This window comes from Xyrauchen texanus, chromosome 8 (assembly GCF_025860055.1).
Source record: "Xyrauchen texanus isolate HMW12.3.18 chromosome 8, RBS_HiC_50CHRs, whole genome shotgun sequence".
NCBI classification, from domain to species: Eukaryota; Metazoa; Chordata; class Actinopteri; order Cypriniformes; family Catostomidae; genus Xyrauchen; species Xyrauchen texanus.
Genome location: NC_068283.1, coordinates 38,015,156 through 38,029,800, shown reverse-complemented (window position 1 = coordinate 38,029,800; position 14,645 = coordinate 38,015,156). Strand labels below are relative to the sequence as shown.

The 14,645-nt window shown below is 38.3% G+C and overlaps 1 protein-coding gene across 2 annotated transcripts in view; it reads left to right on the top strand.

Moving 5' to 3' along the window:
* Positions 1-492: 492 nt before the first annotated feature.
* Positions 493-14,645, top strand: part of LOC127647485 (E3 ubiquitin-protein ligase SMURF2) — a 65,006-nt gene continuing 50,853 nt past the window's right edge. Inside the window, exon 1 of one of the 2 annotated variants that reach the window (XM_052131749.1) lies at positions 493-905. In XM_052131749.1, the coding sequence (XP_051987709.1) occupies positions 854-905 (52 nt within the window). In that variant the 5' untranslated portion in view covers positions 493-853. The remainder of the gene's footprint in view (positions 906-14,645) is intronic. The other variant, XM_052131748.1, reaches the window with a different exon arrangement.

Below are 14,645 nucleotides of genomic sequence, written 5' to 3'. Positions count from 1 at the left end.
TGGCTGTGCACTGACTTTCCCCATCCAACCTGATGGAGTTTGAGAGGTCCTGCAAAGAAGAATGGGGGAAACTGCCCAAAATAGGTGTGCCAAGCTTGTAGCATCATACACAAATATTTGAGGATGTAATTGGTGCCAAAGGTGCTTCAACAAAGTATTGAGCAAAGGCTGTGAATACTTATGTACATGTGATTTTTTTTTATTTATAATAAATTTGCAAAGATTTCAAACAAACTCCTTTCACATTGTCATTATGGGGAATTGTTTGTAGAATGTTGAGCAAAATAATGAATTGAATCAATTTTGGAATAAGGCTGTAACAGAACAAAATGTGGAAAAAGTGAAGCGCAGTGAATACTTTCCGGATGCACTGTAATAAACTGAGCAAATGAGAGTTCCCCATAACATATGTTGTCTATTAGTGCAGATAAGGGCTCATATGAAGCTTCTCAGATAGAAAGTGGGTCTGATGTCACTGGTTTGGTGGCTTGGCAGATGCCAGACACCTTTACAAACCACATTTACTCGATTGAGTCGGCTGTAGCTAGACGACTTGTCTCCAAGGAATGGTAGCAGCAGGCGAGCGCCGCTCCTACGTTGAACATGCGGAGAACTTCACGCGGGCTTTATAAGCGCGTCTACTGAGGGAACCTCGTGCAGAGCTCTTGGATTTTTACTTTCGCAGACGATGGAAACACGCGGAGTGCGTGTATGAAGACATGGCAGGGCTGTGCACATCCGGGCCACAGTACCGTGACTCCATTATTTTCTGTTCACTGTGAAACTGCAACGAAAAGGCAACACGCTCAACTCGTTTATCTGACATCGTAACCCTGGGTAAAGGAAAAAGGACATGTCTAATCAAGGAGTTAGAAGAAATGGACCCGTGAAATTGCGTTTAACAGGTAAGACATGTACGATATCATGCAGTTTCAGCCGAAACTGGCTAGCTGGCTAACTAGCTATTGCTATTTAAAAGATTCTGTTGAATTAACGGTTTTGGAATTATTAATTTGTATTTATACTTATGACGCGCAGAATGTAACTGGCGGCTCGTTGGAACATTGTAGCAACATTACAAGGCAGCGTCATAATGGAGCAACATATAAGCGCGAGCGCAACAATACAATTTATTTTGCGTTAATTGTTTCTATAGTTTCTGCTAAGTTGCGTTGCGAGTATCGTTAAAGTAATTAAATCTAGGAACCCTGTTACATAATGCTCAGCAAAAGTACTTGAAATACGAATGGCTTCCCTAACTATGGTTTCCTAACCGCCTGCTTGTTGAAATTGTATAGCCTTATAATTTCCTAATGTTTTATATGTAACTCCAAATTAAATATAGGCATGAAATGGTAAACTATATGGGTTAAAATCGTATTATTTATTAAACGTTTGCACTATGTGCCAATAAAACCATTAATTTTTATATTAGTGGAGAATTGTTGAAAATAGATTTGTTTCTAAAATGACTGTGCAGGATCGTTTACACAAAACATGAATAGATTGCACTGTTAGAATAAAGGTTTGGCCCCGGTTTATTTTGTGTTAATACATATTTCTAGATTTGTTTTTGATATAAAAAACAATTACAGGATTTACTACTGAACTCCTTAAGGACAGTTTTCTCTTATGGGAAAATCGTATATGCTTCGAAGTTTCTGTTCATGACCACTGTCAATCTGATAGACCGATATATCGGATGATATTTGGGTATTATGGGATTATTGGTAGCGGCCATAAACTGTGTTCGCTTGGCTGATTAGCAGAAGTGTTAATTTTCCCTTGTGTCATTTCCAAACTCCACTAATAGATAGTCAAGTCTTTCTGTTTTCAAGGTTTTTACCTTAACATTTTTAACATATGAGTAAATGTTGCAAAAATAAATGTTTGTTTTACTTTAGAACGTTTGTGCACATCTGATTTGCTTTTATTAAATAGTTATTTTATTTTATTTTTCCTTTTCTCCCAATTCCCACTACTTAGTAGGTCCTCGTGGTGGCGCGGTTACTCACCTCAATCCGGGTGGCGGAGGACAATTCTCAGTTGCTTCCGCTTCTGAGACCATCAATCCGCGCATCTTATCGCGAGGCTCGTTGTGCATGACACCGCAGAGACTCACAGCATGTGGAGGCTCATGCTACTCTCTGCGATCAATGCACAACTTAACGTGCCCCACTGAGAGCGAGAACCACTAATGGTGACCACGAGGAGGTTACCCCATGTGACTCCACCCTCCCTAGCAACCGGGCCAATTTGGTTGCTTCGGAGACCTGGCTGGAGTCACTCAGCACACCCTGGATTCAAACTTGTGACTCCAGGGGTGTTAGTCAGCGTCAATACTCTCTGAGCTACCCAGGCCCCCAAATTGTATTATGTTTATTGGCCATCCTGCTGTCTTGTTTAGATATTGGCATCGGCCATTGAAAAACCTATATCTGTCGACCACTAATCTTTGTTATATTTTTAAAATGAAGCATATTTTGCCGTGGAATCAGCCTCCAAGTATGCACTAGGATCGTGATGTTGTAGATTTGATAATGGCCCATCAGTGTGGCTGGTGGTGGGAGGAAACAGAAGTATGTGGGACTCTGGAGATGTCTGGCTCTCGCAAATAGAAAGCGCTAATTTTGGTCCCTGGTTGCTGTTGGGCCCTTAAATTAGCTGTTTTCACTGCAGCTTGTGTTGAAGTAAGGATTAAACTCTACAATGATAACTGGCCTGTGGTATTTTCATAGCTTCCCACTAGTTCCTGCGCTGTACTATTCAAGATTAACCTAGATGCATTACAACATAATTAACCTTTTTCTCTCTTATTTTCCTTCACTGGATGAAGACTTCCCTTTGGTAGAAAGCCTTTATTTTTGTCTATGTGACATTTTTAGTGTAAAGAAAACTGTACAGTGGCCACTGTATTTCAAATAGATTTTTGTTCCTCCTGTACCTGATTCTCAACACACTAAAGGACCCTCCAAAGAGTGGTGGTGGTGTAGTGGTCTAAAGCACATAACTGGTAATCTGGTAATCAGAAGGTCACTGGTTCGATCCCCACAGTCACCATCATTGTGTCCTTGAGCAAGGCACTTAACTCCGGGTTGCTCTGGAGGGATTGTCCCTGTAATAAGTGCACTGTAAGTCACTTTGGATAAAAGCGTCTGCCAAATGCATAAATGTAAATGCAAAGAGACAATAATTTAAAACTAGTGGTGGGTAAAAAAATATAGTTTTTCAGATTAATCGCAGTCTTCATTTGAACAAACTTGATATAGATTCTCCAATCCCAAGATCGATATTTCACTCAATTCGCAACACTCCACTACAATAAGAAGAAAATCATTTGCATTTGCAAACAAATTTCACGCCATTGGACTGAAGTGAATATATTTGGCAATTGGTTGGTAAATGTTTACATTTCGCTCACAAGTAAATGTGTAGTTAGGCGTAAAGTTTTCACACCTTTCACAGTGTATTGAGAGTAAAAGTTGTTCCGTGTAATGTGTGTCCAAAACGAGATCCATGCAACCCATTTGTCATTGAATACTGTCTCTTTTGATACCCTTTCTGTTCTTTACAGTCAGTTGTTGATCAAAAAAACTACAAAAAACATTTAATTCTAATCATTATTATAAGTATACCTGGCTGCAGCATGCTGAACAGACAGAGCCTTCTCAGTCTCTGTCACGCACATTCTGGGTCTCGCTCTGGTGGTTTCGGATTTAAAAGTGGTTCAGATGAAAGTGAGCATTTTCAAGCGATTCGAAAAGATACGATAGATTGCCCGTTAAGGTGAAGTCTTCATTCTCCATACAGTAAATACGCTCTTGTGTTTATTATGCCTGGGACATGCGTTGAGTTCAATGAATAAGTGTGCACTGCTCCACACAATCAGTTTCTGTGCTAAGATGTGCAGTTGAGTTGAGTGTGTACCTCCTGAAAATGTATACTGTATATGCAATTGTAGCCATGGAAAGTGAAGAAAAACATTAGTGAAGTTTTGCCCATGGTACAGAGGTGCCTGGATTTGTTCCTGGAAGGCAGGCCTAACACTGCCCCCACCCTAATCGGGGTTAATTGTGTAATGCATTAATTGTGTAAAAAATGTTATAATTATGCATTAAACAAAATTATTAATCACAGAAATGAATGCATAAAACAAACCTAAATGTAAATTAATCAATTGCAATTTTTGTAGATATACCGATTCATTAAATTAATCAAATGGATAAATATTTAAGGAGAAAGCCCCTCAAATAACAAAATTATATATATATAATGATCAAAGTTATATTTAAATAATTATAAATGTATTATAAAAATTAAATTTCAGATCATTGAAATGCATTGTATGATTGTGGCAGATGAGTAAAGCACTGATGAGACAAAAAGTGGCTTTAGAAGGCAATATATTTCCATAACATTGAACATAAGCTTATCATTGACGTACAGTCCACAGCAATCCATTTGGCAAATTAAGTCGTCAGTCTGTCATTTTATAAAAGCAGTAAGTCACTTGAGGTCTGCTATTATAGTGATTTTCCGATGGTTTACTGCAAGAGTCCACGTTGTGCCTAAGGACACCCCTTATCCAAGGTACAATCATTGCAACGCACAGGCTTTCATGGCTAATTGCTTTAATGAAACATAAATCAGTTCCAAAGCACTGTGATATATGATCCATATTCCATGTCACTTCACAGGGATTATGTGTCATAGGGACTTCAGCCTAAGTATGGACATCATACGATGTTACCATTAAATTAGAAGCACAAGACTACCACTTTCTAATGATCTTACCTGCGTTGTTGCAGTTTAAACTTTTTCTAGTTGAAACATTGTTGAGTATATAATAGCCAGCAACTTTTGTTTCCTGAATTAAAGTTTGAAGAGGAAGGTTTTGCGAACAGTAAAACCAATTTGTCTAGAACCATAGTTTTGCATTTTTCTGAACCCATCTTGGTCTTGTTACTGCTAATTAGTGGTCGACCGATATATCGGCCGATATTGGGAATTTTTTAGATATCGGCATCGGCCGATAAATATTTCCGTTTGGCCGATATATTTCAAAACAGTTTGTGACAGTGCATTAGCGCTTTTTTCCACTGGCGCGAGCAGAGCAAGCATGAATGAACTGAATATGCTCGCTCTGCTCCGCCCAGCACCGTAAGACAAGCCACTCAGAAGTGAAGCAGACATCTGACACAGTAAATGACCAATCAGCATTCGCTTTCTAACTTGACGCTACATTGTGTTACACACAAAAACACTCCGGTGTGCAGCGTAGTCTATTCAAACAGTACTGTGATATGTCAGATCCGCAGCCCAGCGGTAGCTCCAGTGGGGGTCACAGATGTGACAAATAAATTTAAACAAAACAGAAAAATTTAACCTCACAAACAGTCAAAAATCCCGTGACTGGCTGTTCCTCAGATGCGCGCGCGCTGTTCTCGATTACGTTTAAACTAGACGCTGTTTTCCCACGGACTGAAAAGCTGGGTCGCGTGCACTACGGATCAGTGATCGCGTGAGGTGGATGAGAAGAGAACACTGTCTGGTAAGTAATAATACGTTTGAGAAAAAAAATATTCCTTAATCTGAATTAAGTTATTCACTATCTCTGTCTGCTGTATTTAATTATCCATGATTGGCGTAATATTCATCAAATCCGGTCGGATTTGATGCTAATCGAGCATGCAAATACATGTGACGGCTTACAAAGTTTCAAAGAAACAAACAAGCAAAACTAAACAGACATAAATCATTATTATTTAAAGGGTTAGTACGGTATTTTACACTTAAAGCCCTGTTTTAAGATCGTTTCTGATGAAATAGAACGGTTAAGATTGAAATTTGGACAAATGCTGCTGTTCCGAGAATTTTCGGTTTCGGTGTTACTTTAGTTTACAAAGACGTGAAACTCACCGAGTGGTCTGGGGTGTTCACTGACATGCGCACACAAAAATCGCTGCAAAAGATGCTTTCCAACAGGTTTTATCGTAGTTTTTGTCCGACTCCATTGACTTGACTTTGTACAAAAACTATGTTAAAACCCGTTGGAAAGCATCTTTTGCAGCGATTTTTGTGTGAGCATATCAGTGAACACCCCAGACCACTCAGTGAGTTTCACGTCTTTGTAAACTAAAGTTTAATGTGTTTTATGAATGATTGTTCCAGTGCACATAGACAACCATTGTGTAGGTGGGGGGGTGCTAACACAGAAACTGAAACTAAAGATTCTCGGAACAGCAGCATTTAAATACACTTAAAGTAAACAACCTGTTTAAACTTAATAGTGTAAATAAATGTATATTTATGAGATGGAATTGGAATTGCACATACTATTTTGTCATTAATTTATGAATATTGTTTAGATTGGTATTGTTTTTCTCTCATTTACTGTATTCACATGTATTGTATCGGCCTCATATCGGCCAGATTGATTTCTCAATATCGGCATCGGCCATTAAAAATCCCATATCGGTCGACCACTACTGCTAATACTGTATATTGCAACCTTTCTGCTGTAATGCTCTAGGTCACATTTATTTGGTTTGTATGGTTTCAATACAAACCACTAAACAAACACGAGTGGACGTTGTTTTGAATGAGCAAAGGAGATGACAGAATCCTTGTTTGATGTACCACAAGGCTCAGTGCGCCGACAAATGCCAAGTCTTTCCACTCGTCAAGAGCAGCCAAATTAAATATTTATGCTTGCACTGTCTGATGGAATGACGAAGAGGACGATTAGGGCTGCATTCTGATGTCTGTAGCTACTGTTCAATGTATGTGTTTTTAATGTTAATAAGCTGATATCATCATCTTTTGGCTGCTCCCGTTAGGGGTCGCCACAGCGGACCATCTGTGATCTGCATATTTGATTTGGCACAGGTTTTACATTGATTTACCCTTACTGACACAACCCCCAGTGTCAAAAGTGACACACCTGTGGGGCAATTTTACATATAGAGTCTCCAATACATTTAACCTGCATGTTTTTGGACTTGTGGGGGAAACCCGAGCACCCAGAGGAAACCTGGGCTAGCACGGGGAGAACATGCAAACTCCACACAGTTGAGCCGGGACTCGAACCCGGGACCGTCTGGCTGTATTTGCAAGGATCAAGCAAAGTTCTCAATTATGTTTTGTGGCACTGATGGCATCTGTGGAATGCAAATTAACTAATCAAAAGGAATCACCTTTAGTTCACCAAAAAGATGACATTTTTAAAGTTGTTCCAAACACATATGGTTTGCTTTCTTTCTATATTTGGACACAAATGGAGGGAAAAGAGCAGCTCTGAGATTCTGCAGAATACATTATTTTGTGTTCCACGGAGATATAAAATTGTAGGGGTTGGAACAACACGAGGGTGAGTAAATTAGGGGTGTCCCGATACCATTTTTCTTTTGCGTACGAGTGAGTACTGATAATTCCTTTTCGGTACTTGCCGATACGATACCAGTTTTATTTTTTCTGATACAATATTTATTTGATCCAAAATTCAACATCGAAGCTTTTTTGGTCAGATAAATTAATGCATCATAGATGTGAGAGATTGCTTAAATATAATACGATTACTATTGATTTTTTTATTATTAATTGTAGTGTTTCTGTGCGTTTTTGGTGGCAACTTCTCACTTTCGGAAAAGCAGGTTGCTACGTGACCCAATGTGATTATTGAAAGGCAGAAAGCTATTATTTAAATAAATATGTAGTGTGTTTGCGCCACACACTACAAAGTAAATTATTGCTCCGCTCTCTTTTATGTGCTACAAGCAGAGCGAAAAATGCTCTGATTTTGTTTTCAGTGTATGAGTAGCTGGTGTCAGCACAACAGCAGCTTCACATACATAAGTGCTCACATTTGAAGCGTGCAGCACATGGAAATATACATTGATCTGAATAGATTGCAGCCTTTGTGGTTGAATAATCACACTATGTCATAATGTGGTTTTAATTTGGCTGCTGAATGTTAATGAAATTAAATATGTGTCAAATGTTTTTGGTATTGCAGCAGTTTCATGAGTGCGAGTACATGAACGTGGTATTGGTATATTGGGACATCCCTAGAGTAAATGATGACGGAATTCTAATTTTTGGGGGTGAACTGCCCCTTTTTTTTTCTTCAATGAAAATGTCCAATGCCATACCAAAACCTGTGGTATGGATTGTTGATCAACTACACATGTTCCTATGGCTTCTAAACCTTGGGTTAGTGTCTTGCTCTGTAGTGGTTGAGCAGGATTGTGATCTCAGGATCTCTTCAGTTCTTTGGTAACCTCTAGTTGTGATTTAACTTGTAACATTTGCATTTGCAAAGTTAGCAGTGCTTTCTAAGGCATGCATTTTCATCATGAAATGTCAAATTGTACTCCTCTGTTTACCATTTAACAAATCAACTGACAGTTTCTATACATAACGCTTTCCATACATTTAAACAGATTTCTTTTTGTTCATCAAAAAGATACACTAGTTGCAGTAGGCAAGGACTTTATGGTAAAAAGGATGGAACGTTATTTTATCTACATGGCCCTAATAATGGTTGCAGAATTCCCCAGTTCACCAGTATCCATCAGTCTTCTCTCACTTTCAGTATGACTTACTTGGGCATCATTTTCTGCCGAGAAAATGCCCTTCATCTTGCTGTGAGAACTGTTGTCATGCAGAGGTTTTCTGTGAGTCAACCTGTGGTTTGGCATCCCCTCGATCTTTTCCTCTCTGTTTCTCTTTATGCTGTTATTCAGTCTTTTATTGCAATTGCAGCTGTCTGGTCATGTTTTAAAATAAAAAGGGGCTTTCTTGGATTAAAATGTTTTGGGTCATTCCTTGTCAACTCAATGAGTGGTCCCTGGCTCAAAATTTTGTCAAAAAAATAAAAATACTGGTGAAAGATAAACATAAATGACAATGAAAGCCAAAATATTAAATGCCATGGATCAACATTATTTTGTACAGGGGGGTCAAAATGACAATTTTCACCATTTTGGACAAAGTCTTTCTATCTGATCAGTCCAATGTCGGCCATCTTTGGAAAGCTCTCATGAGGCTATTTCTAGTCGTGCCAATGCAGCTCCTATCTATTTAAATGGGGAAAGACCGAAATCCCAAAAACAGTTGGTCAAGTTTACAATCAAAGAACATGTTTCAAATAAGCAATTAAATCTGACAATACTGGTGTCATAAATTGTGATTCTTTACCTCGTATTCTGCTAAAAAAAAAATGCATTTTTCTTGGCTTGTATAGCTAATGCGCATTCGCTTTCTAGAGTTGATGTCAGGTGATGTCTGTATCTAAAAGGTGTTTGGCTCTTTTATCTGTAAAGCAGGACTTCCTTTCAACATCCATTGACTGTTGGGCGGTCAGAGCTCCTTGGTTTAGCCCAGAGATGTGTAGGTCTATTAGGACTTTAGCACCATCATAGCAAAATCAGAATGGAACAACATGTTTCTTGCAGAAATCCATTTTATTTTGGGGGGCACCAAAGGATTCCGAGATTCCAATTCTTGCCCATATGGTTCCAGACTCATAAGTGAAAACGTAAATTTGCTAATGGATAAAATCAAGTCCTGCCCTTATATTTCAGAAACGGGATATTCAGTGAATTTTTTTTTTTTTCTCATTATGGGTGTAATGTGTAAACACTTATTCATGTTGACTTTAATCAAGCAATGCAACAATTATTTCATCCAATGTATGATTTATCATCTACAGCTGGATTTCAGTCATTGACTTAGTTTGAAGGGAAGTGTTTATTTTGCCGTATGAGACTATTATCATTGTCTAATTGTGATGTAATAGTTAATGGAATGCTGCAAGAGTTTGAAAGTCATTGCAGCAGTGTGGGGCTCCAGATGGAGTGGCTGGTACAAACATATGTTTAGCTACATATGGCTGCCGATTCAGCTGCCAAATTTCAGAATTGCATTCTAGCGAAGAGTTTAAAGGGGCAGGGGAAAAAACAAAACAAATCAAAAGCAGGTCGAAAAGTGCAATAATTGCACACCATTTGTAAACGCTTTTCTTCTCCAACTGAGAGCCCCTAGAATGGTTGAAATTGTTCCACCAATTAATAGACTTAGACTGGATTTCCTGTTGGTTCAGCTGCTCTGCTGGAAGGCAGTGGCTGAGACTGTTCTGCTTACAAACCGCTGCATCTGAACTTCAACAGCCAGATAAGCAAGACAGCTGCGATAGAAATGCAGACAAGAGACCTTTTTTAACAGGAATCTGCGAAGAGGGCTGCACTGATCGCTGTGCTGTGCAATAGTTCAGACCAGGTGTGAAGATGTTAGAACAGTTTCACTAATGCTGTCGGCTTTCCTTTTTTAAAGGAATAATTCACCAAAAAAGGACAGTTGTGTCAATTTTTGAGTGGACTGTGTCTTTCAACACTGACAGACCAGATTGGACGGAGGGAAATGAGAGAGCAGGAGCTGGGTTGTGGTCCAATGCCAGCTGAGACAACTCTGCATATAACTTCCACCCCATGTCTGGGTAAAAACGAAAACATTTGGCCAGACATTCCTCATTAGCACTCTTTAATTTGGTAGATCAAAGGAAGCTTTCAAGATATTTCTGATGGTTTTGAGGTCAAGTACCACAAGTGAAATTAACTAACATCGTAAATATTAAGATTGACAGGATTTGTCTAAAATATTTAGATTTGTATTTATTTTCTAAAGAATGTGGCAGTAAGTCACAGATTGGCGCTCCATGTGTCACGACTCAGAAAAATGTGATATTTTAATGCAGTTTCTGATGGTAGCAGGGCGGGAACGGGTCGTGATTCCGCACACCAGGCCCCTAATTGGGCTGATTAGCCCGAGAGGGGTAAGGGCCGACTGGAGACGGCAGTGCGACCGAGAGAGCGAGAGAGATTTCCGGCTGCTGATTTAAACCTTATTCCAGGTTCAATACAAGTGAAGCTCAATCGACAGCATTTGTGGTATAATGTTGATTACCATAAACTATTTTGTCATCCCTCCTTGTCTTTAAAAAAAGCAAAAATAAAGTTTCCAGTGTGGCACTTGCAATGGAAGTGATTAGGACCCATTTTTAAATGTTAAAAATACACATTTTAGCAAAAAGTATAGTCACAAGGTATAAATAATATGTGTGTAAAGTTATAGCCAATTGTACAACTTCATTGCCATGATGATGTAATGTAAACCAACTATAAAAACCTAAAATGACTGTAAAAATGTCCATTTAAACAACTTTACAGTGCAAAGAATACATGAGGTTTAACAGAAGTGCTTTTATATAATTATTAGCTTCAAATTTCTGCCTTTTTAAACCCTCCAAAAATTGGCCCCATTCATTTCCATTGTAAGTGCCACACTGTAACCTAAATTTTGCTTTATTTTTTTTTTTTTTAAAGAGCTTGTATTGTTTTGTATTGAACAATATAATACAAAACTTGTATGGAACCCAAAATATTCCATTAAAATGGCAAGCTTGTTTCATTTTTGCAATTCCAATTTTCCAATGCAGTTCCAGTTTCTCAATTATATATTTGTCACCACACATGTGACATTTAATATGCTTTAAAATGTTTTCGTAAAAATAAATGTGGGTAAACAATGCTGTCACTGCTTTGTATTCTTGGGTAGATAGATTAGATAGATTCTCCACTTTTGTTCTCAATTCAAAGTCATGTTCCCTTATGTTACTGTCCTTCCCGTCTGTATCTCTTCCTCCCTGCCTTTAAAGCATGACATCATGATATGCCATGCCAACTAGTATAAGCACACTTAATCTAATTGTGTTTGTTTGACAGCAAAGTTCTGATCTCTGTCTGATATCTTAACTTGCTCCCCTGTTTCTCATCTCTTATTCAGAAACACTGCTGTGTTTGACATCTTATTAGTGATTTGTATGGTCATGTAACATGTTGGCTTAATTTGCTATTGCAGTGCTTTCACACTGGCATTTTGGTCCAAAACCGAGCACAGTTCGCATGAATAATTGGTAATATGAAAGCTGTTTAGCAGACTGGGGACCGGGCTGTGGTACCAAACCTGAGACTACCTGTAGCAATGGAACTGTACTCGGGTCCACACTTGTTCAGGAAGTAAAATATCTTGCGTAAGCATGATGACATCACCAGTTGCACAAAAACACACATGCACCATGTGTGGCAGGGGAACCAGTAAATGTGCCCAATATGAAAACCACCTTAAAGGGCATGTAAACGTACTGACTGAGTCTCACCTGTAAGATAGCAAACCTCATGTTAATTTAATTTCTCTGCCCTCCTAAACGTCTCACTTCAGTTTCTGGAGCCAGAACAGATCAGACGTGAACTTTACGATCTCAGGTGAAGTCTGGCTCCTCTGGAGAACCACAAGCAGTGGTGGTCTCGTTTGGGAACAGATCTTAATGTTTACCTGCAGCTGCTCCAAGTGCACATAGGCAGTTGTCCAGGCTTCCTGAGGTCTGTGATGTTTAGTCTGAACTCACTACACCAGACCTTCCACCAGCAGTGCAGAACGGCTGCTTGTAGAAGCTCTTCCTATTTCTTTAAGTGTTGAAAGTCTGGCTTATATGGCCCGGATCTTTGGGTTTCCCCACCACTTGTTGAAACCAAATCGGGTTAAACGTAAAAATATTTATTGTCACCACACATAAAGGATTGCCTTGTTGGCATTTTCCATGAATAGGGTTTGAATTGGTATTTCAGTTTGGCTTTTTTATATAGCAATATACAAGGTTCCCGTGATCTTGGAAAATTGGAAATTTGGGGGACTTTTATAAGTGGATATACTTGTTTCTATATCAATTCAAAAATATTTAATTGGATAGAAACTGCTTTTTTTTTTTAATGCAATTTTCTATCAAAATACTGACTGGAAAAGTCTTCGAGTCATGGGAATTCATTGGTCACTCCAAAAAAATAAAAATATTTTTTAGCCAATTTTGTTTTTTAATTTTATGCATTTCAAATTTTATTTAAAATGTTAAAGCCCATATTTGCACCCATTTTATGGAAAGTGCCTTTTGTGGTGGTTAATGTTGTATTTTCAGTTTTTTTGCCATGATGGCATTATGAAAGTAAAGCATGTAACTTTTGTACTAGAAGAATCATCCATATTTCTATTAATACTGCATGTCATTGCAGTGAAAGGAGGGTGTCATTGTCGAGGGTGGGGTTGATTTAACCATTCAATTTGACAATCCAAACCAGTATGATTAGATGATGCATATCTGTTGAAGTCAATTATTCTTTTATCAATTATGACCACCAAGTAATCATATGTTCATTATTAGGCCTGCATGTAAACTTACAATAAACCTGAGAGGGACAGTCACAGGAATATTTGTTTTTCAAAAGTTGTATACTCCCAAATGGATTGTTTAGTGAAATCCTGTTCTGGTTTTCCACTTCACCTAAAATGTAAAAAACTAAATCGCACATAAACTGTGAAATCAACTGTTTATTGTTGGCAGAACAGGGTTGTTACCAGCAACAAAGCCTTTTTCCAAGACCATTTCTGTGGTCTGTTTTTGCTGAAAGCATCTAAATGCTTGTCAGCTATAATTTCTTGAGTAAAAGGGCAGAACACTGACCTGCCTTTGTCATTTAGATAAAAAGAGTTCACCCAAAAATGAAAATTCATCAATTTACCCACCTTTATGCTGTTCCAAACCATTACTATTATTCTCAGGCTCAACATTTAAAGCTTATCTTTGATTTGTGGCCAAAAAGATATGATTCGTAGTCTGAAATAATGAATAAGTGACACAGACCTAGGCTATCACAAATACAGTATAGCTAATTATTTTTTCGTTATTGACATTTTATTCAGCCTGCTTATAGGCTCCAGTTGGGCAAGTACAATTCTCTTTCATTTGCACCTTCAAAAATCCACTTGTCCCGGACCAGCATTAATGTCGAGCCCTGATTAAATATTGATTTCAACATTCTCCGTTGTCTTCTGCAGTATAGCTCCTAAAGTAAATGTACATTGTTTTAAAGGAGTTTTAGATATTATTTTGGAAAATGAGCCAAAAATAACTAATTAAAACTTATTTTGTTGCCATGTATAATGGGCCAAGACTACACACTCTATACTTTGTTCACATCGATCCATCTTTAACTCTCAAAAAAAGAAACTTTCTCGTCTTAATAGAGCTGCCTATTGCAGCAATTTTCTTCTTTATAAGATACAGTGAATGTGACATTATTATTATTATTATTATTCACTACATCACGAGCCATCACGTTATAATCTAGCTGCAGCAAATGCGTGCGGGTGATGAGCGTCCCGCACCAGAGTGTGCATCAGCCAGGAGAAGATTCGATCTCTTCCCTGGTCACTTGACGCAATTCAAAGACAGCACTGACTGCATAGAGAAATGTCAGTTTACTGTATTTTAACGTTTACGGATTGGCCCCATTCACTTCTATTGTAAGTGCCTCACTGGAACCCAGATTTCGACTCAAAATCTGAGGGATGAGTACAAATACATTTTTGTAGTAATCAACATTAGGCCACACATGCTGTCAATTGAGCTTAACTTGTATTGAGTTAACTCCTACTAATTAACAATGAACAGTACTATTATAGCATTTATTAAAGGGACAGTTCACCCAAAAATGGAAATTCTCTCATAATTTACTCACCCTCATGCCATCCCAGAT